General features: G+C 43.5%; 1 protein-coding gene across 1 annotated transcript; it reads right to left on the minus strand.

Annotated features, from left to right (window-relative positions):
* Positions 1–9,053: 9,053 nt before the first annotated feature.
* Positions 9,054–23,140, minus strand: PSMC1 (proteasome 26S subunit, ATPase 1). The gene is made up of 11 exons (XM_081913723.1): positions 23,037–23,140; positions 20,390–20,443; positions 19,253–19,349; positions 18,230–18,354; positions 17,180–17,365; positions 15,576–15,704; positions 13,718–13,814; positions 12,562–12,751; positions 11,391–11,542; positions 10,621–10,775; positions 9,054–9,384 (listed from the first exon to the last, which is right to left on the minus strand). The coding sequence occupies exons 1-11, from the start codon at positions 23,037–23,039 to the stop codon at positions 9,250–9,252; spliced, it is 1,323 nt and encodes a 440-aa protein (XP_081769849.1). The 5' UTR covers positions 23,040–23,140; the 3' UTR covers positions 9,054–9,249.
* Positions 23,141–23,600: the final 460 nt, after the last annotated feature.

Below are 23,600 nucleotides of genomic sequence, written 5' to 3' on the forward strand. Positions count from 1 at the left end.
TTGTCTTTATCTCTATATATCTCCCTTCCTCCAAAAAGGTGGAAACACTTAAGCTCTGCTTTTAGTGAATCTTTCTTTGTTGCATCTGAGGAATTCAACATGGTCGCACAGCTGCCAACTCACATGCCACACTCAACAGTAATTTTGAACCCTCCCAGGATATGGATTTTATGAAATTGTTTCCTATTCAGTTTGGAAGCTTGGGCTACCCACTACTGAAATCAGGTGGGATGTTAAGAGTTGCCAATGAGGATGCAGATAAGATTCTGAAAAAGTAAATGCTTAGCCAGGCTGTGGAAAAATGCTGCATATCCAAGCACTGTCTGTTGTAAAAGAAGTGAGCTGTGTGTGCTCTCTAGGGCACACTCCTGTGATGCCGCAAGGACATCCTAGATCCAGAGGAGTTTGTGGATCTGCCCCTCTGATTAGGGAAGATTTCTCCTGGGGCAGCCCCTTCCCAGCTGACATTACTGCTCCTCTGGCCATTAGCACTTCTGTGATGAAGAGGCCAAAAGGGTGACAGGGACGGCTTTGGATTCTGCAGATGCTCTCCCATCTTGAAGGAACGAGGAAGTACACCAGCCGTGAAACTGGCATATTCTTTCCTCCACCCTCCCCATCTTGCCTTGGCTGTCACCAGACAGGTGGGTCTTGGCATCTGTTGGTTGGAAGGCATCAGAGTCCTCCTTGTTGTTCTGTCTGGCTTTTAAAAATACCCTGGATAGAGATGACTTGGCTGCTGAACCCTTGATTGCTTCAAGATTAGATTACTGCAATGCACTCTAGGTGGAGCGGTCCTTGAAGACAACTCACGAAACTTCAGTTGGTCCAAAACGCAGCAGACGCAGATACTGGCCTGCATTCGGTTTATAAATCCTATTTTAAAACAACTGCACTGGTTGCCAGTTTGTTTTCGGGCCCAATTCAAGGTGCTCATGTTGGTGTTTAAAGCCCTAAACAACTCAGGCCCCAAATATCTGAAAGACTGCCGCTTTTGACACAGACCTCCTCAGGTGCAAAGAGGGTCTTCCTGGTAGTTCTTCCATCCTCAGAGGTTCAAGGGGAGATGGAGGCAGCCTCAGTAGTGGCCCCTAAACTCTGGAATCCCTTCCCCACAGAGGTGCCTCTTGCACCATTGTGATACAGCTTTCAGAGAATGCTGAAGACTCACCTCTTTACCCTGGCTTTTGACACTTGACATGTACGATTTGAGGGTCCCATATTTTTATGCTTATAAATTGTTTTTAATACTGTGTTTTAATGCTGCAACCCACCTTGGAACCTTATAAACGGCAGGCAATAAATGAGTAAATAACAACAAAAGCACAGTAAGCACTCTGAAGAAGTGTGCATGCACACGAAAGCTCATACCAAGAACTAACTTAGTTGGTCTTTAAGGTGCTACTGGAAGGATTTTGTTTTGTTTTGACTATGGCAGACCAACACGGCTACCTATCTGTAACTGGCACTCTGGGATTGAAAGCAAGGAGCGAACAGCAGCTTACTTTATGTTTGCACTGGGACTTCTATAGCTAGTACTGCATGTGTTTTAACAAGAGAGGGACGTGAAGCCTCTGTTTATATGATTGGAAACCTAGGTAACAATTACAGGGATGCCTCTGAATATCACAATACACCCCCTTTGGGCAAAACAGCTAGTGTTTCCTATAGGAAGCAGAGAGGGCAGTTGCTTTCATGCTGCTAGAATCCGAATGGAAGCAGCAGAGAGCACAACTCACAGCTATGAAAGCTTTTAATTAATTATCCTTTATTCCATAAGCAATGCCTTGCGACACTTGCTGCAAGGTGCAATTAACTAAATAAAGCTTTGGACTGTCCTGAAATCTAATATAGGCTGTCAACAACTAGGCTGCTCAAGTATTCAGCAAGGGTGTTATGAGCTCTGGCCACAAATCATGCCATTAACCGGATCTCAGAGGAGCCAAAATAGTATTCTCAGACAGAGGTATGTTCTCTTCAGCAGAGGTAATTCAGTGGTGGGCAGAGGATTTTGTTTCACCACTGCCTTTCTCCAAAGGGAGTGTTGCGCAAAGCAGCCTCTTAGAGTAGGTGCAAAAGTTTTACTTACTTTTCCGAAACCCTTCTTCAGATAACAAGGTGGGGACAAAAAAAGTATTTGTATAGTTGAATTCCTGGTCTGTGCTGGTAGCCACATTTATTTGCAAATAAATCCCACCATAATCAATGGGACATACCATTCAAATCTAAGTTCAAGCTCACAGTTACATCCGGCATCTAAATGTTTTTGGCTTTATGGGTTGGGGGCATCTGCCTATGTCAAAAACCTAAAACCCTGTTAAAATTGTCCTGGCTACAAGCCAGGGAAATCTGGCCATTAGTTCTTTGGAGCTGCACAGGACCTGGATAAGTGAAGACTCTTGGCATTACTTTAAAAAGCCAAGATTCTTTGGGGAAAGCCAAGGCATTTAACCCATTTTCCAAAGTGACTTAAACTTGCAGTGAAAAAATGTACCCAACGTATTAACTGTGAAAACTAGGGCTTCCACTCAGGAGACTTGCCCCTACTGGCTATTAGCTTTCCTGTTATGTGAGTTTCTAAACAACAGCATATGGAGCTTAAGACATGGGCTGCTCTTCTGTGAAGCAGGATAAAGTGCCTTTCTCCTACCCGCTTGCCTGGTTAAAGCTTCTTCTGGCAGAAACCTTAACCCACATTTGCTGTTAACCAGCATTTGGATACAGGTTCCAAATACTGCTGAACGGTGAAATCACATCTACCATGGCCAAGATCAGTACCTTAACCACAGCTGACGTAACCAGGAGCATGCAACTGCAGTTAAGATCATGGGAATATTTATGGGTGAAACCCAGTGGTGTCCCTGTTAGAATTCCTGTTCCGTGATTGCAGTCATGGGATTGTTGTATTTGACATGATGGTATATGTTTTGACTCCACAGAGTGGGAAGTGATGGAGACAGGGTGTTTGTGTTACTGTGTTCCATGAAGTGGGACTATTGTCCTTTGTTCATTCTCTTTGCTGTCTGATGCTAGAGAGAGAGAGAGCCAATCAGACAGCAAAGAGAATAATAATAATAATAATTTTTTATTTATACCCCGCCCTCCCCAGCCAAGGCCGGGCTCAGAGCGGCTTACAAGCAATAATAAAAACAAGATGAATGATTACAACTTAAAAACAAAAATAAAATACAACATTAAAATAATGGAACATTAAAATATTAAAATGTAGCCTCATCGCAGGAGGAGAAGGAAAAGAAAGGGGAAAAAAAGAGAGGGAGGGAATCAAATTGGCTCCAAGCCAAAGGCCAGGCGGAACAACTCTGTCTTACAGGCCCTGCGGAAAGAAATCAGATCCTGCAGGGCCCTGGTCTCATGAGGCAGAGCGTTCCACCAGGCCGGAGCCAGAGTTGAAAAGGCCCTGGCTCTGGTTGAAGCCAATCTAACTTCCTTAGGGCCTGGGACCACTAGGGTGTTGTTATTTATGGACCTTGAGGCTCTCCGTGGGGCATACCAGGAGAGGCGGTCCCGTAGGTATGAGGGTCCTAGGCTGTGAAGGGCTTTAAAGGTCAAAATCAGCACCTTAAATCTGACCCTGTACTCCACCGGGAGCCAGTGCAGCTTGAAAAGCACTGGGTGAATATGCTCCCATGGCAGAGACCCCGTGAGGAGCCTCGCTGCAGCATTCTGTACCCGCTGGAGTTTCTGGGACAGCTTCAAGGGCAGCCCCGCATAGAGCGAATTACAGTAGTCAAGCCTGGAGATGACTGTCGCATGGATCACTGTGGCCAGGTCGGGGCGGGAAAGGTAAGGGACCAACTGCTTGATGCGGCGAAGGTGGAAAAATGTCGCCTTGGCTGTTGCTGTAACTTGCGCCTCCATGGAAAGGGAGGCGTCTAGGATTACACCCAAACTCTTAACGGAAGGCAATGGCACTAATTGGGCCCCCGCAAGAGAAGGGAGTTGGTCCCTCATCCCCATGCCATCCCGACCTAGCCATAGGACCTCTGTCTTCGAAGGATTTAGTTTCAATCGGCTCCCACGAAACCATCCAGCCACAGCTTCCAAACATCTGGTCAGTGTGTTCGGGGCCGAGTCAGTGTGGCCATCCATCAGCAGATAGAGCTGAGTGTCATCAGCATATTGAATGAACAAAGGACAATAGTTCTGCGTTCACGGAACACAGTAACACAAACATCCTGTCTCTGTCACTTCCGACTCTGTGGAGTGAAAACATATACCATCATGTGAAAGACAACAATCCCATGACTGAAATCATGGAGCAGGAATTCTAACAGTCCCACCAGCAGAACTACTTCCCTTTCCTCTGCCCCACTTTGATCCAGAAGATTGGAGGATCCTCTAGAGCAGAATGGCGGCGGCGGCGGGGGGGGGGGGGGGTAATTGCAAGGAAGAGGAGAGGAAGAAGATGTTGCATTCATAAGAAGTCCACTCATACAACACTGGATGTGTGTTCTCATCATAGCCACAGAATGGCATGTACAAAGAACAGTGGTTGCTCTGGCAACAGAGCAAACAAGCTTAATTAATCCACGCCGTTGTCAAACTGAATAAACAGTACATGGATGGACGGAGAAATCTGTTGCTCAGGAGTGTCCCAAGTATTTGTAAGCACAGCTCACCTACAACTAGTGACGAAGAGAGGAGATGGCCCTGTCAGTGAAATACAATCTGCAGGCAGCCACCTGCTCATGGCAGCTCCTTTGTGATTATACTCCTCTAGCAACATCTATTTCTAGCGCTTAGCGTTGTCACAGCCTGTCTTGTTCAGCTTGAGATAATACGAGAGCAATTTGCTTTCGACGTGGTTTAAATTGTTCACCGGAGCCATGAGAAACCCCCTCAGGCTCAGAACACATGCTTCATAATTCAGAAGGAGAGGGAATCGGCTAGCAGTTAATGGTGCACCTTGTAGTGCAGCAGAGAGGTAAAAATATGGCCCCATTTGTTTTGAATAATACACATGCACATAAACGCAATTCAAACCCCTTTCGGTTTTCCTGCTGCTTTTTGCTTTCTCAGGAGGAAAGAAGTGCCTTTAGGCTTGTTACCTGTAGGAACTCTCCCCATACCTGCATGCCAACAACAGCTGTGGGTTAAGTTCCCTCTCTCCATGAATGCATGACCCAACCTGGAGAATCTCTGCAGGACTCCAAAGCCTGGAATTCCAACAGCGGTTTGACCATGGAAGTTATGTTTATGTTTCTGTGATTGACACAGTTATTCAGACTATGACTGCCCTGTACCCACAGACAGTCTTGGCCGTGACATCTGACTCTCAATCCATATTACCATTTTGTGAATCTGGCACATTCTTGGAACCAGGCAGGAAGTGATGAAAGATGCAGGGTGTTCTGTTCAGCCCTCCAAGTCATTCTGCTTCTTCTAGTGCATCTCACTTCCACTGAGCATCTGTTATTGCACGTTGTCTAGCTGCTTATCTGGATAGATTTTCCAATAATGTGGGCTTTTGAAAGCAATCCCAGCAGAATGTTTTTCAACATTATTTCAGCATTCTTTCTCAGTCTCTGTGCAATCTCATAAATGTCTGTGCAGCTAGGCTGGATTTTTGGCAGGCTTCCCACAACCACCCTTAAGAGCACATACCAAGGGACATGGTTTTTCCACTCACATTTTTTCCACTACAGTGGTAGACTCCAAGCCTTGTTTTTTATTATTATCCAATTTCTACCCAGCACTTCCTTCAGATCCTCTTGCTAGAGTGTTTTTTTTTCTGTTGCAATTACCACACTTAAGTACCCATTTCTTCAGCTTTTATCCCCCCTTTCTCTTTTACAGTTTTATCTGCCTCTCTCTTTCTGTACATTTAGTGCTGTTTCTTTCCTCAATCGCCTTTATGTGCATCCCCACCTAGATTGGGTTTATGGCTCAACATGGGGCTTTCCCCATAAGTGCCTGTCCTGTGACAGCAAAAAATTTGACACCTGAAATTCTGGAGATTCATATTTGTGACTTAAGCTATTTACTTCTAATTGCACCCAGGACTAAATGTAGCCTCCAGCCGTGGAAAAGGTATGGAGCCAATTGGTTTGCAGACCAAGAGGCAGGCAGACAGGCCAAGATACGGATTTCCGGGTTAGCGCGATCGACTAATGGCGGATTCCCTCTGAGCTCCGGAGGGAATCGGCTCCGCAGGATTGGGTCTTGCCGCTGCGGCGACGCGGAGACCCTCAAAAATCACAGGCGGTGAAGCCTGTGAGCGTGGTGACTCGGCGGGCACCATTTGCGCCCCCCAAGCTGCGAAGGAGCCTTTTTAAAGGCTCCGGAACAGGGAAGGGGTAAGCGGCGCGGTGCTGAGAGTAGACTGCTCCTTCTGCGGAGCGAAGCCGCATTGCCATGGTCGGAGAGCGCTGACTTCTTCTTGTGAACAATTGGACTTTAAAGTAACAACCCGTGAGTAGTACGGAAATTGGGATTCTAATTTTTATTTTACGAATTAGGCACGAGTGGGGAAGGCTTAAACAGGAAGTCAGCCCCCCCTCTTTGTAAATAATTTAAAGCAAAGGACCTGCTAACTAAGGTCGAGAGAATTCTTTTTTTCCCTTTTTTGGTAAAAGACTTTAATTTCACGGTTTGGCATTATAAGAAATCGTACTTGTCAGAGGCTCAGGAGGAGAGGCACAGGGAAGAGAGGAGATGGAGAGTGAAGGGGAAGAATCCAAGGGGAGCGTAGGAGAATATGACAGTGGCCCAAGGGATTCCATGAGTCTCTCCAGCGAATCGGAAGATTCGCAGAAGGGGGCGCCAGTGGCCGGGGGTAGAGGGTTCCCAAGGGGAACGCCCCAGGAGCAAGGGGGGAGCAGGGACTCCCAGAGCAGCAGTTGGAAATCAGGACCAGCTTCCCCACCAGAGCATAGTGAGGGGGAAAAGTCCCAAGTATCAGGGCCAGTGGATTCCCCACCAGGGAGAGAAGACGAGGCAGGGCTAACCACGCCTCCATCGGAGAGTCGGACAACAGAGGGGAGGTCAGATCCGGCCAGTATTCCGGAAGAGGGAAGCAGTGACAGGAGTAGTGTAACGGTTAGAAGGAAGGTCACTGGTTTGGCGCGAGAAGCAAGTTCCAATGTACAGGAGCGCGGGACCTCAGAGGAGGAGGATTGGGAGCCGGGTCCCAAAGCTCGCCGGAGACAGGGGGAGGAGCTAAGCGACTCAGCGTCAGAGGAGTCTAGAAAGGGGAATGCACCAACGGGCAGAAGGACCCAGAGAAGGAGAGAGCAGCGGAAAAGGTGGAGCAGGGCTAGGATATTAAACTGGTGTCAGAGGGGAGGAGACTCAGACGGGACTTCGCCGGTCTAGGGTTTAGGACGTAGAGCTGCGCGCTGCGGCTTTGAAATGGAAACTGAACTTCAATAAAGACCTTTGTACATAAACACAGCCTGGCGTTGGTCCTCTGTGAGCTGGGACCGAGGGGCAGCTCTGACAGTACTGGAGCATAAAGAACTAATTTTGAGAGCTGAAGTGCCACCCCCCCCCCCCCCGGAGCCGGGAGTGCTCTGCGAGAGAGCCTGCTGATGAGGCACTGAAGAGTTTGACAGCTGTCAAATTAGCTGTCAAGACGGAAAAAGAGAACTTTGTTTTTGTGGCTTCTGCTGGTTATTTTTGTTACAATTTGTTGAAAATAAGGAAGAGCTGATACAAACTAACTTGACTGTTGGATTTGAACTGAAAGAAACATTTAAGGAACCAAAATCCCTCTAGAGGGGTTTTTGGGACATTACAAGAATGGCTGGAGGAGGGAAAATCCAGGCTGAGCTGGGCAGAGTATTTGTTCTCTTGGGAAAGTTACAAGGCCAAATTGATGTTTTGGCTACAAATGTTACAACTCTGGACTTAACAGTAAATAATTTCATTGAATTTGATAAGGATTTGAATCAGGAAGCCTGTGCAACTGGACAAACAGAGAAACTCGTGAGCTTTGAGAATTTGGAGAAGGAGACATATGTTGCTTCTGAAGAAAAGGAAGGAGGAGCTGTAATTTCGCAGATGTCAAAAGAGAGTTTGAGGCCTGATATGACGACAACAAAGGAAAATAAAGACTTCATGTGGAAAGTCTGGCCTGAATTGGAGATTGAGAAATGGAGAGATCTTCTTATGAGGAGATCTGAAGACCTAAGGATTACAAATTTGATTAAGGTGGAAGTTAGAGCTTTGGGGATTTTTGAACTGGAAAAGAGTAAGAAACAAGATCAGGAACACCCCATAGGCCCTACTTTTAAGTATGGAGGTCTGGCTGGAAGAAACATGGATCCTGTTGGGCCGGAGCTTCTCTGAGATTTGGTGTTCAATATTAAGGACTATCAAAAAGACCGGCAGAGAGGAACTGAGAGAGAATTAAGAGCCTCGGACGTGAGATCTCCAGGCTGATAGTAGATCAAGACTGATAGACACTTGTTGGGGGCTGAAACCGGGAAAGGGGGGGTGGAGTTTGGGAATCCAAAGGGTTCATAATTACAATTTAATCTGTTTTTATTTTGTTTGTTATTAGTATGAAAATTGGGAAATTCGTGGAAGGGAATCTTGGTCGACCTTAGAAAAAATGTTTTAAGAATAAGAATTGATGTTTATACTTATACTTAAGGATAAGTATTGATGTTTAAGTTTGGATAAGGTAGAATTGGACTTAATTAAATTAAATGAAAATAAGGTTAGCAAAAATAAATTGAGGAAAGGGATGAAGGAGAAAAAGTAAAATAATAATATGTTAAGATAAATTAAGTTAAAGTTGAGAAATAAGTAATAAGGATTTGCTGAGCTAATAATTTGAATTGGAATACAAGAAGGGGAGGTGTGAGGGGCTCTGAGAAACAAGTCAAAATAAATTAAGTAATTGAAATTTTATGTGTTTTTTTTTAAACTGTTTTTAAGTTTTGTATTTTTGTATGTTTGTTATTTTTGTTTTGTTTTATTGTGGAAAAAGCTAATAAATATTCATTAAAAAAAACAACAACAGACAGGCCAAGATACACATCAGAAACCATCATTGCTTAAAATCTTAACCCATTCATTCCAATCCATTTGGAAACCAAGGTTTTAATGGCAAATAAAGTGTTTAAAACTACAATGTGGAGGAATTCACTTAAACAATGCTTCAAGCAGCAAAAGCTTTTTCTTTCCACCCAAGGCATTAATTTCTCATACTTTTCCTGTACTCTGAAAGGAAGGTTCCAATAATTTCTCTTGCCCCAGGACAAACAAACAAAAGGTAAAAAGTTACAGATAGAGGCCCTCTGGGGTGCCTTCTTGTTTCTTATAAAGAACATTCTCTTTTGATTTTTTGAAGTCTTCGTTTGTTACTTTCATTCTCCGTTCCCGCAGAGCCATCAAGCCAGCTTCTGTGCAAATAGCCTGCCAGAGATGGAAGCCTCTGGTTAGAAAATTATGAATCTCACTTTTATTCAATGTAGTGAAAAAATAATTTTCAGTAAGCAATACTTGCAATATTGTCCAGCTAGGGCAGCAATCCTATGCATACTTACTTAGCAGTAAGCAGCACAGCACTGGCTGAGACTTACTTTTAAATAAACCTGCACAAGATCGGGGCACAAGCCTGTCAAGGTTGGTTCACAGCTTAACTAAACAAAAAGGCAATTGGACTGCAACACACAGTAATCTTTCCATACTTTTTTTGGTTCTTTCCCTCTCCATACTCTGCTCTCACAGAAGCAGAACCCAATGAATCTTTTCAGCATTTGAGTGAAATGCCAAAATCGAAGTTTTTACAAGAAAATGGAGGCGAGATCTTGTGAGTCAGCTATGGTGCACCCACCAGTGAAAGACAAGGAAGCAAAACAGGCCAGAGCCTTTTCAACTCTGCAACTCATCTCTTATCAAGACATATGAGCAAGTGTCTCCGTACTTCTCTGTCTGAGCATCATGCTCAACTGCCAAGGTCCTCTTGGTTTTGCCGCATTCAGGGTTAGCCGCCTTCCTGTCAATTCCTCCAACCCGTGCCAATGCTGGCAATATTTCAGCTCTTGTTAAAGCATGCCTCATGAAACACACTCAAGCCTTTTCTGGTGGTTAATGTTAGGAATTAATTAATGGGGCCCTTTTGATTAACAGTTGCATTTTATTTATAGCATTGTGATTTTAATGTTCTATCATTTTGACTTGAACACTTGAGATGGATTACAATGAATGCAAGGCCTTAGCTGCTCCCTCCTTCCCTGCAAAAGGCATTCTGCAAGTGTCACTGATTCCTACAAGCTTCTAGTAAAATTTGGCAAAGCATTCAAGTATTTCTTACCCTCGTTCCATGAGTTTTAGTCCCTCATACCAAAGACAGGCCCACTTCCAAACATCAATGACTTTCTAACTCAGGAGGAGGCAAAATAGCTGACCAACATGGGAAAAGCTTCCACGACACGGGACATTTGTTAACAGGCAAACTGGAAGATGCCAGTTCATATTTTTTTAAAAAAACTAACCCTTTCAAAAATCAAGAATGTTCAGGTAACAGTTCCTCTAAAATCTGATAAAAATAATGGTGTTTGTGAGAAGGGATAAAACATATGAGGAAAGGAAGCTGAGATGATTCACTGTTAAGAGGAGAAAACTTTAATTGGTTATCAAGCATCTTACCTTAATATCTGCACCAGAAAGATCGTCTTTAGCCATAATCAGCTCATCCAGTGTGACATCATCTGCCAAAGTCATTCTGCTGGTATGAATCTGAAAGATGCGCTTCTTTGTTTTCTCGTCGGGCAGAGGGAATTCAATCTTCCTATCAATACGTCCTGCGGATTAAAAAACAACAACCAAGCAGCTTAGATTTTTACTGAGATGGAAGGATTTCCTTGGGAGGTGGCTTCACACTGCGACTAAACAGTTTACTTCTTTAAAAAGCAGTTTTATCCTAGAAATGATGGGATGTCATCTGAAATGGAAATAAGCAACTACAGCATAAACCATTTTTGGCACTTTCTACTCCACAGCTAATATGTTCCCCCTGACTAATGAGGATAAGCATCCCCTGAGGTTAAATTTCATACATGTTTCTCTTACATTTATATCCTGCCTTTCTTCCATGGAACTCAAGGTGGCTCATACAGGGTTTCCAGGCCATCTCCCATGATGTGCTCAGCTCCAACAAGTTTGTTGTATTATTTGTCTTCAGACCATACCCTGGGATCTAACATGCAGAACTGTAACTGCTCATTTATCACGCCTCCCTCTCCTCGGCTTCTAAATCTAGATTATGAGCCACTGAGGGAGAGGAACTTGCCATTTTTGCTTGGATAAAAGTGTCAGTAATAATATCAATAAAGGAAGCACTTAGTTTATTGAGAAACTGCAACACAGTCAATAGTTAAATACAAAAAAGTGGAAATAATTTGCAACACAATGATCACCTGGCCTGATTAAAGCTGGATCCAGTGTTTCTATTCTGTTAGTGGCCATGATCACTTTTACATCTCCACGTGAGTCGAACCCATCTAATTGGTTCAGCAGCTCCAGCATTGTTCGTTGGATTTCCCTTTCGCCCCCTGAATTTGAATCGTATCTTTGGAGGAGAAGAGAGAATAACATCAAAGTAAGTTGCATACAGCATTCTCCACAAAAGATCACATTTCCCTTTATCTCTAAATAAAATCACTGGGCAATCACAGGCAAATAAGTTATGGCACAAGCAATGGCTACACAGAGATCTCCCTCAACCTCTTTTTTTAAATTTCCAAACCTAGCGGATGAGATACCACATTCCGCTTGATGGATAAGAGGCTGGATTCAAAGCTGATCTACAAATGGCACTGCTTTGCTTGAACTTGCTTGCTTGGCACCACATAGCTGCTGCAAGTCTTTTCTGCCCCTTCTCATTCCCCCTGCCCTCAGTTGAAACAGTACAAAAAGCCTTCAAGATGGGGAACAGGTGCTTTTACATAACCATCAGATTTCACGCACATAATTTGCTCTGTTTAACACAGCTGCATTTCAGCAACTTCTATCTGGTCTTCCTTTGAAATTTTAAGTGACTGCTTTAGCCTCCGGTAATTATTACAACAGGTCTTACAAATGGCTCAGTTAGAGTATAGTCTGAGAGTGCTCTGGCACCTATATTACATCAGAAGTTAGCTTCATAGCATCTTCAAATTTATTCCTACAATGTGAGGTAGAATTTTTTGAAAAAAATGAAAGATGGTCTTATCAGGATTATAGGCAACTTCCGGTTTAGGCACAGCCGAATTGATGTGCGATCACACACACGGCGCCGAACCTGGAAGGAGCCTCCAAACGTCATAAAGATGTCATGAAAAGGGGTGGAACAGGGGCGGAGCTGGCTTACATGTGCTCTACCAATGGGTGCAGGGGTCCAGAACGGAACCCTCGCACGAAACAAGGATTGGCTCTGTAGCAAAAACACCTGTGAGCAAAAGGAAAGTAACCCTTGGGGAGTACAGAATACAACACAGCTCCTGTGTCCCAACTCCTATCATTGATTGACTGGAAAGAAAGAAAAAAATGGAACCAATTCATAGAATTGCATTTGTTACATCCCACATTAAAGCGACAACCATGTCCTACCTTTTGGTACCTATAGCATCGATTTCATCGATGAAGACGATTGACGGGGCATGCTCCTCAGCCACTCGAAAGAGTTCTCGAACAAGCTTTGGACCATCTCCCAGGTACTTCTGTATAAGTTCAGAACCAACCACTCTCAGGAAGGTGGCAGAGGTTTGGTTTGCCACTGCTTTGGCTAGTAATGTTTTACCTGTTTGATTTCCAAAACACAGTTGAATTTAGAGCTTGCAGACACAGTGACTAATCTGCATTACACTGCTATGCATGCATGCAGTTTAGAACTATCCACAAGGTACTCATATTGTCTATGAGAAATTAACTTCTGAGGTTAGGCAATCTTACAATTCAGCTACAGCCTTGGAAGTACTTCAAAAAGGTTCCTACAACTTGAACTCATGCTTCCTGGGGGAGAGGTATGCTTTATATTTTGCTGGAAGCTGCCTAGAGTGGCTGGAGAAACCCAGCCAGATGGGTGGGGTATAAATAATATAATAATAGTAGTAGTAGTAGTAGTAGTAATAATAATAATAATAATAATAATAATAATATGATGCTTGACTGGAGTGTTGTAGAGAGGCTATTTAAAGGAACGTCTGGAAAAAATGGCCATAACTGGTGAAGATGTTTTCTAAAAAAATAATAATCAATATATTCAAGGCAGTATACAGCCAAAAATTAAAACAACCAAATCAACACATAAAATATCCAAGTCAGTTTAAACCCCAAGACAATATAAAATAAAAACAGAACTATTAAGTAGACAAAGAGCTGGAAAAACATTTTGCAAACTCAACTTACAAAGGCACAACAGTCGTCAAAGACCTTAACCTGCCCCCAAAGACGCCAGGGAGCCTTGAGCTTCCTTGCAGAAAAAGCTTTCCAGAGTTTCAGCACTGCAGCAGAAAAAGCACTGTGTCTTGTGGAGCCAATCTAGCCTCCACAGAAGATGGCATTTTCAGCAGCACCTCATATTAGCTTATCACACCCCACATTTCAGAAGCACACTGTTATAAAGAACAATGCCAGAGATAGTAGCAAGACCTTATTGCTCCAGCCTCCAGGCAGAATATCTATGAGCTGTGTACCAATCATGAGGTGAAGCCTGGAGTGTCAACATTTAGAGACATATAGAACCAGAATGACAGAAGGATAATACCTGTGCCAGGTGGTCCATACAGAATGACTCCTTTGGGTGGCTTGATACCCATCTCTTCATAATATTCAGGATGGGTCAAAGGGAGCTCCACAGACTCCTATAAGAAGAAGCAACAACATATCTATCTGTATATTAGCTCTTCCTAGCTGAAAAAAAAATATCACAGGCTGGGCAGTGAATTAATGATCAAAATCAGAATTTTCAAAAGTGAATGTTAACACTGAGTATTTTAAAGCAACAAAGTTTAAAGGCAACTCCAATGTTTCCAACAGACACCAGTGTGATGAAGGAGCTGGAGCGTCAAGCTGAGAAACAAGAGCCCCGAGAAACAGAGATCTGAAGCGCCACTCAGCTTGGATAGTCCCAGGCAATTCTCTGTAAGCCTCATTTCTCTTACAGGATTAACAATTTCTTTGCAAGGTGCTATAATACATGCATACATACATACATACATATGTACATACATACATACATACATACATGAATGCTTTTCACCATCATCTGGGTCTCAAAGTGGCTTACAATGATAGAAACATGAGATATTACAATATACAAAAACTTAAAACGTGAATTAAATTTCAAACATTTAAAATCTCATAAATTAAAACACCAGAGCAGCTTTCATGAGGCAAAGGCCTCCTGAAATAGGGTGGTTTTAACTAGGCACCTGAAATACAGCAGGGACAGTGCCTGCTTGACTTCTAGTAGAAGGATATTCCATGGAGTTGCACCCACAATGCTGAAGGCACAACTTCTCACTGGCATGAGCTGTGCATCTGCTCCATGGGGGACAACTAATAGTGCTCCCTCTGATGATCTCAGCGATCAGCTTGGGACTTAAGGCAGTCCTTAAGGTTTCTTGGGCCGCAGCTATTCAGGTCTTTGCACAAGAACTGTGAACCTGGTCCGGTAGCAAAGAGCAAGCCAGTGCAAGTCTTTTAACACTGGTGTAAACGTTAACAGGTAAAAGTTTACAGTATTATTTATTTTAGGATTTATAAACTGCTCTATATTCAGAGAATACTCATATAAAACAGTACAGATCATATACAGTAAAACTTCCGTGAACGTCCGACTAGCGTCCATTCCGGCAAACGAAGTACCGGAATGGATTACATCCGAGCTTGCCGCTTGCTCATGCACAGAAGTGCTAAATCGCGCTTCGTACAGAAGTGCAAACCGCTCTGCGTGAGTGCGTAGATGCAGCGCTTTGCCCTGCGTCCTTTTTGGCTAATGGCTGGGGCTCCAGAACGGAACCCGGCCGCAAAACAAGGTACGACTGTAAACAGTATTTTAAAAAAATGAACAAGAATTAAAAACTGCAGAGATAAAATATACTCGTTTTGAAAGGCTTGGGACAGAAAAAGATGATTTTTCAACAAACATTGGAAAACAGAACAGGAGGTTGCTTCATTTCTAAAGGAAGAGAATTGTAGTGGGCTGGAGCCTCAGCACTACAATCACATGCTCAAGCCGCAGGGACATGTGGCACCATCAAGAGAGATCATTACCTGACCGCCTCTCCGCTAAGCAAAATACAACTGAAGTTCCTGCAATAGTTGCTGAATCAAGTAAATACCGGCACGGTTTTTTTGTTGTTTTTTTTAAATTGTGACATAATCAAACGTCCTTCTTCTCCCCCCTTTTTTTCTTCTTCCAATAATATTTATTGAATTTCCTACAAACATATTACATACTATAAAATCAATAAAACAAAAATAAGAAAGATAAAAAAATAAAAACAACAACAGATATAACAAATAATAACCAAAGATATAACCACAAACACATATACAATGAAAATTAATTAATTAGTTAAACTTCCAACTTCTTTCATCAGTGCTGAAAGTATAAATACCTTAATTTCTTGAATCTGGTTATCTAAGCCTCCAATATCTGCATATGTCTCTTGAGGGGCTTTCTCCACCTTCATCACTGTCACTAAAGGATCTGTGTCATCCATGAGGACTCCTATCACAGCGTGGACCTAATCAAAACAGGCAGCAGCACCAATAAATAATATTGCGTGTAATTCACTTGGGTCTGGGTTGGAGAGAAACGACATGTTTATCTGAGTGTTTGTCCCATTACCAGCAAGGAGCCGAAGCATAAATGTCACTGACATAGGTCTGTGGGCCAGCTCGCTTGGTCAAAATCAACACCAGAAAAGGATGCCCAGGACCACCCCAAATCAGCAGCGACCTCTGCTGCTTCTGCCTGCTCCAAAGTACAGTGCTATCTGGCAGATCTCTAAACCACAGCCAAAGATTGTTTGTTTATTTATAATAAACCTATTGGTCGCTTGTCACCCAAAGGCTGCATAAATACATTGTACCATAGAAAAAGAAGAGGGGAATCAAATAAAACATATGCCATATCGGGAAAACAAAAAATGAAACACCAGCCGCCAGTTACAGTAACGGAATACATTAGCAGCACACAAACAAAAAAGTTCCCTGACTCGCTCGGAAGAGTCAACAGCAAACACAAGTAACATAAGCTACTGAGGCCAGGTTTTGGTTGCTGCACATTGGGCCCTAAACATGTCTACAAATACAAATGCATGCAAGAAGAATAGTGTGATCTAAGTTATGAACAGGTACAATTACAGCATTCCAGCAGTAACTTCAATGAAAATGTCAACTGAATTTCAGACGCTGTTGCCAAACTGCTGCAGCCCTATCGGTCAACAGGGCAAGTTTGCTACATATCCAATTAAGCATGGCTCAGGCTACACCATTACACCATGCTGCAACACCAGCGACAAAAATTAAAAGAAACTGGTATTGTCTGCCACTTTCCATTGACTAAGCTTTCCAAGGGAAGTGGCAGAGCAGATGACAAGTAATTATCCTCTCATGAAAATGATTTCACAGCTGATCAAAAGAGGCACTTTTCTTTTTGCTTTTCTTCATACCTTTCCATTCTAAACCAAAGAAGCAACAACCTGGCGCTGTTCAAATCAATAGGAATCTAGAATCTCATAACTAGCTGACGTCATGTGATCAGCTCTCTCTGCACAGGGGTGTTTACTTTCTCTGTTGCCCTCCTCCGAGTTCTCCATTAAGTTTGAATCCTTTTCAAATTTGTCATGCCCAGACTACAGCAGGTAGTCAAAATGTGCATGGTGCAAATTCAAGACTGCAGCAGAGGGAAAGGCAAGAAGCAGGCTGGGCTGAGAACTAGCTCCATTTGGTTCCTTCTCTCTCTGAACTGTTTCTATTCCATTTTAAATATTGGTGCCCAAGTTTGTTTTCTTCTTCCTCCTCCACCTTTTTTCCTTTTGTGCCATGTATTTTAGATTGAAAACTGGCATGCAAGGATTGTCTTACTTGCTCCTGGCGGCTCTGGGAGATTTTTGAGCTTCAGAGTGGGGCACAATTTTTAAAGATAAATAAATATTAATAAATGTTACGCACTTTCAGAGGCAGACTACTCATCTTTAAATATGACAATAATTACCTTATGATTAAGCAGAACTGAACACCCTGGCTCCAGCAAATCCTTGTCTACAAAGGAGAGAATGCTGACATAGTGCTCTGATCCCACCGACGTAGACACGATAGCATGATTATCATCAATAATCTCCTCCAGTGTCCCTACAGACATCGGGGTCCCTCTCAGATCATCCACCTTTGATCTCTCTTCCTGCAAACAAAAATAAAATGTAGGTATGCATGGATTGACCATCACCCTGCCAACCTTCTATGTCTACAGTAGAGAAAGGACTGATAGGGCTCCATTTGGTGGCAGTCCCTACCTACATACAAGGGCCTCAAGCTAATTCCATTATGTTAGAACAGAAAGTCTGCAAATAGGCAAGATAGCAAGAATGTAAAACTGACAATAGGTTCTGCTTAAGTTTGTGCTTCTTAAAGTCCTAAGTAATCAAGCTTGTTTTATGCCACCCTATCTTTACCTAGAGTAGGTGAGTCCTGTGCACCCTTCTCAATATAAATCTATATTGTATTGAGAACCTTGGATGTCATTTTAAATGGCTTTGTTTGTAAACCTTATAAATAGAAGAGCAAGCTAAAAATGTGATGCATTGGATTTTCCTTTCTTTCTTTATCTTTATTTGCCAGACCAATAGCTACTATGGTATACTAAACTTGCAATGTAGTTTCTTTAACACACTGCCTGAGAACACCTATAGGGCTTATTCTCTTATGCTTCTAACAGAAAAATGATTATTCTGCTTCATAGAATAGCTTGAGCCAATAGGACGAGGGAAAACTGGGGCCCTCCTAATGTTGCTGGACTACAGTGGATTTTCAAAGTGCAGAAATGACCCACGTCCATTTTGTTCTCATATAATAAGCACAGTTTCAGAAACATGGCAAGGTCATTCACGATTCTGAACAATTTATTGTGGAATGAGATTTCCTCAGGCAATGAATAGAAGAGGCAGAAGGTGGAAAGTATACAAACAAATGGCTTGAGATACAGACTGGAGCAAGTTAATAACTGGAGATGGATAAGTAGAGAGAATATTTGCCTCTCAACATATACCTCTTGCTTTTCTTCCAAAGGTTTCATCTGTTCCTGGTTCCTGATGAATTCTTCCTCCATCAAAAGGTAATCTTTTATTCTTTCCAGCTTCAACAGTTTGAGTCTGCACTGGGTGTGAGGGGTTACTATAAAGAAAAAGGCAAAGAATAAAAATATTCAAATTTTGTGAGTGAAGATATGGGGGGAACACTGGTACCTTCATTCTTTGGGATTGCCAACTAAATGGGATTTTTAAGCTCTTACCATTTGCCTGGGTTTCCTGCTTTCTACCCTTAGCTACTACTTTCCTGTGAATGCAAGGGGAGCTATCTTATTCTGAACTGCAGTGAGAAGGAGCTACTGTACTAGATGGAAGCATGTTGAGATTTCATGTCGAGACTCTTGTGTGGAGAGGTTATATGCCAGCAAGGTGTGGCAGAGTCTTCCGGTAGAGGAGCCATGATGATGATGACGACTTATTTTTGAGGGATAAATGTGTTCATTATTTACTTTACTTACACAAATCCCATAAGAGATTTAAAAAACAAATAATCACAATAAAATTAGAAGAAATAAAACCAAGGGTAGCAAACCACATAAAACAGCATTAAAAAGCACTAAGAGCACAACTCTAACTATGTCTAACTCAGAAGTCCTACTGAATTTAGGACTTCAGCCTAAAAGATTTAGTTTCAAAGCAAAAGGATTATAAACAAAGGGTGCCAGGCAAGCCTCTCTGGAGAGGGAATTCCACAACCAGTACAGTACCACTGAAAATGCCCTCTCTCCAGTAATCACCCACCACCACACCTCATTTGGTGAGCACACTCAGAGGAAGGCCTCTGAAAATGACCTCAGAGTCAAGGTAGGTGTATTTGAAAGGTTGTTTTAATATGGCTAAAATCTGCTCTGTGCTTCCAGTATTTGCACAGTAATCAGACTATAAAATAAATTCTAAAAGTTGAAAATGACTAGACACCTACAGGCAAACACGTCCTCTGCGATGGTCCCTTCCTGAAATGTGCACAAACCAGCTGCACTTACCCAGTGGAAGTTTACTGGCAGCATCTGGTCCCTTTGTCTTCTTCTTCTTTTTCCCCACTCGAGTTGGAACTGGAGGCTCATATTTCTTCTTCTTATCCTTTTTTATTTCAAGAATCAGGTAGAAAGAGTCAGAATGGTGAAAGAATTGACCCCAATGAAACCTGTGCAAGAGTCAGCAGTGCAGTGTGAAGAAATATGATTGCTGACCAGGGATGGAGACCTGTGGTCCTTCATATATTGTTGAACTACTACGTTCAAAATCTTTAACCACTAGTCATGCTGGATAGGGCTAATGAGAGTTGGAGTGCCACAGGTTTCCGACCCCTAGCCTAGACCAGTACAAGGAGAAACACTGAAGCAACTCCAATCGGCAACTCTTACCAAAAATCTGGGAAGCAAGTTATTAATACAGAGCTCAATAAATACAGAGATCAATAAACTACAACCACAGGTTTCTGACTGTGTCCTAAGTGACCTCCAAAGGTCCACCTTAGACAATTTCAAGTCCAGCAAACAGGCTGAGATAACACATCCTCCTCCATGCTGCTGTGATTCTTGGCAACTGGAGCTAATGCTTCACATTTTACTATGTATGGCCTTAGAAATCAAGATGCAGGTGGCTGGAGAAACATAGTGTGCCTCGGAAACAAATCAGTGCATACAATGCTCACAATTTGTCCAAGAGGACTGCTACTGAGTTGGCTCCAAACAACAGAAGGCACAAAATGAGATGTATTAGTTATGCGGTTGGTAAGATTACTTAAATACTGCTATGGAAAGGACAGAGGAAGTTTATGTTGGTGAAAAACGTGTGTTTAAAAGTTTCTGATTACAAACTCTTGACAATCACTGTAGTACTAATGGATTCTAGATTATTAAATTCAGTATTTTCCTGTGTGTCAATGTAACACAATGGTGACTGATAATGTTTTATGATTAAGGCATTATCTATATGCAGCAAGTAAAGCCATCTGCATTGCAAAAAAATGGGGATACTGTAGCACAAATTCAATTACACAATGATACACCCGAGGAAATACTGCCCAATTAGCACAGAAACAGATTTTCTAAACAAAATTGTATTGCTGCATTTCTCCAGGAATTACAACTGATAAAAACATTTTTACATTTTCTTACTTTGTCATCCTTCTTGCCACCTCCAGGACCATGTCCACCACTCTGACTTTGACCCTAATAATGGGAACAAACAGAAGATCAAATGGCATACTAAGTCAGCCTACTTCACATGCTTGAAATATACAGGAACCTTCCCCTCCCCCCTTTACACACATCCCACTCAGGCAGAATCGCATTTACGCGAGTCGCCGCATCATAAACAAATAAATTGCCCTTCCCTTGACCAGTGGCACAGGAGGCACTTTCTCCTTGCCTCCGCCATCCTGGCACCAGTGGACCCATGCCCTCTATGGCCAGCTGCTGCAGCTGCACACACTAGCTCCCCTCAGGCAGGCAGGCCAGGCAGTGGCCCGAGCAATTTCCAGGGCGAATCTGTCTCTCTCCTCTCTGCGCACTCTTCCTATTAAAATGGGGGTTCTTTCCACATTACATGATTTCATTTATGTACACAGGGGCCCAGAACATAACTCGCACATAAGTGGGGGGACGGACCTGTACTAAACATATTGATATTCAAATATTTACACCATGAACCAAGTCCCATTCTACCTGTAAGGTTGTAATCCTATCCGCACATTTGAGGAAGCAAGTCTCAATGAATTCAGCAGAAATGACTTTTGTGTGGGAAAATGATTGCTTGTACATAAGAGCATGAGCAGCGTTCTTATTATTGCAGAGTGATTTTACAGCACGAGATATTGCTAAGAGCATGATGAGCACGTGACCACCTCATGCTAGACTAATGATTGGTTCACGTAGCATAACACTCCCCTTTGTCTGTGGGCAAAAGCAAGGTCACATTCCTTTGATTTGGTACCTTGGAGTACCAGCTATAATATAAACAAGAAAAGAGGGGTTTGATCTCAGAGACATCCTCGTTGTTGCGTTGAGCCTTGCGCAAGATGCTATAGGACTCCTCATCAAAGAACTTCACCTCGTAGGTGCCAGAGCGAGCCAGCTTATGCTCCATGCTCCAAGAGACCTGATAGCGGCCAACACTTTTGAGATATTTAGGATCATACTGCATGCATGTTTAGGACTGCAGCTTAAGATGTGCAAAACAGATGCAAACTTCCAGCATCTTAATGAAATTGGAAGTACAGACTATGATCTGCCACACTGCAAAAAAATATAACTTTTAGTTTCAACAAAAATTCTTCACAGTGAAGTGCTTTTAAACAGTAGTTTAAAACCAAACTGACAAATTCTCAGTTGTGTTTGGAGAGCTAATCATACTAGCATAGTGATATGCAGTCCAATCCTACATATGTTTACTTGTAAGCTTTATAATGTTCTGTGGGGTTGCTTCCAGGTAAGCGTGCATACAACTGCACTAAGGGCCAAAAGCAGGATGTCCTCAATTCAAATCACTCCACTACCATAACTGAGTAAATGGGCTTTCACAGCAACTAAGGCAACTTACGATAAAAGCAATGCGACTGCCCTGCACAACCTTCCAATGAGAAGCAACCATGTGGGCTTTTATAAGTTAAAAGCTACTGCTGCGTTTTTTTGTTTTGTTTTTTAGATCTGCCAAGTGGTTAAAGAGTTTTACCCTCTGACTCAGCGGTCTCTTGGAATCACAGCTTCACTGGGGCTAAACAGGACACAAAAACCTCAGTAAACAAACAATTCACACACAGAGACCTGTATGTGTGAGCCGTGATTCACACACAGAGACCTATACATGTGAGGCATGAATACAGTCGATGCTCAGGTTGCGAGCGTAATACGTGCGGGAAGCACGTCTGCAACCCACAGCGCTGGGTCCCGATCCGGCGCTTCTGCGCATGCACCGAAACCCGGCCGAAACCCATTCCAGTACTTCCAGGTTCGGCACAGTGCACAACCCGAAGTGTCTGTAACCTGAGGTATGACTGTATATAAGGCATGTGAGATACACAAACAAAAACAATTATTATTTCATTGTTTGTACCCTCCCATCTGACTGGGTTGACCTAGCCACTCTGGGGCACAGAAGTCTGTGCAGTACAGTGGTACCTCTGGTTACGTACTTAATTCGTTCCAGAGGTCCGTTCTTAACCTGAAACTGTTCTTAACCTGAAGCACCACTTTAGCTAATGGGGCCTCCCGCTGCCGCTGTGCCACTGGAGCATGATTTCTGTTCCCATCCTGAAGCAAAGTTCTTAACCCGAGGTACCACTGCATTGTATAGATAGACGGGCAGGTGTTTGTGTGTGTGTTTTCCACACCAGAGGCTGGCACTGGCAGATGCGACTAGTGGCCACATACGTCTCACTTTAGGCGTCACCACAACCGACGAGCGCCAAGGCCGCCACAGCCTTACTCTTGACAGCGAGCTCCCAGAAGGGGCCCGGATACCTCCGCGACCATCTTCGCCGTCGCAGCCCGGGGGTGGTGGTGGAGTGGGCCCTCGAGGCCTTTAGCCCCGCTCTTCCTTACTCTCTGGTTCCCCCTCGCTCGCCATCCACCCCGCCTCGAGTAGGGGGTGGGCGATGACACCGCATTAAATCTGCGAAGCCCACGCAGAGAGACGGAAGTGGCAGGATCCTGGTCCACCTCTCCCTCCTCCTCGCCACCTCTCGGTTTCTCCAGGGGAGGCCCAGCTGCGGCGCCCGCAGACCGAATAATTCCCGGACTCACCGGCCTCCCCAACCCGACTCACCATTCTGCTCACTCACAGCCGGCCGCCGGAAACTGAGCGGACCCTTGAAGGGGCGGAAGCGGAAGCGGGCTCGCTACGGGCCGCCGCGAGGACCAAAAAGCATGCGCGGAGCCGATAGGGGGCGGAGCCAAGGATTGGCAGGAGCCTATCAAAAAGAAGGCTCGGGGAAAAGGACGCCCGCTTGTTTCTATGGGAACGGGAGAAAGGGCACCGTCGTAGATGTTTTGATTCCCTGGGGGTGGAGGACGGGTTGTGTGTGTTGCAGTGTGCCCCAAAAGGGTATATTTAGAAAATAAAATAAAAATGCTTTAAATGAGTTGATCTTGGAAGGGGCAGGAAACTTTTTGGAAGAGAGGGGTTGCAATGGAAAAGCTCTTGGCGTGGATTTGGGAAGAGAAAGGGAATTGACATTTTGATAACTAAAGGATCGACGCATGCTGATTTACGTGCAAAAGCTCTGTTGTTTCGGTTTAAAAAATAAAAAGGATTTATGTGAAGTGCATGCTCATATTAAACGTCCTGCTGATGATCTGAAGAAAAATGTGTGCGTGTTGCCAGCACAGT

The sequence above is a fragment of the Podarcis melisellensis genome (assembly GCF_964234715.1).
Source record: "Podarcis melisellensis genome assembly, chromosome: 1".
NCBI classification, from domain to species: Eukaryota; Metazoa; Chordata; class Lepidosauria; order Squamata; family Lacertidae; genus Podarcis; species Podarcis melisellensis.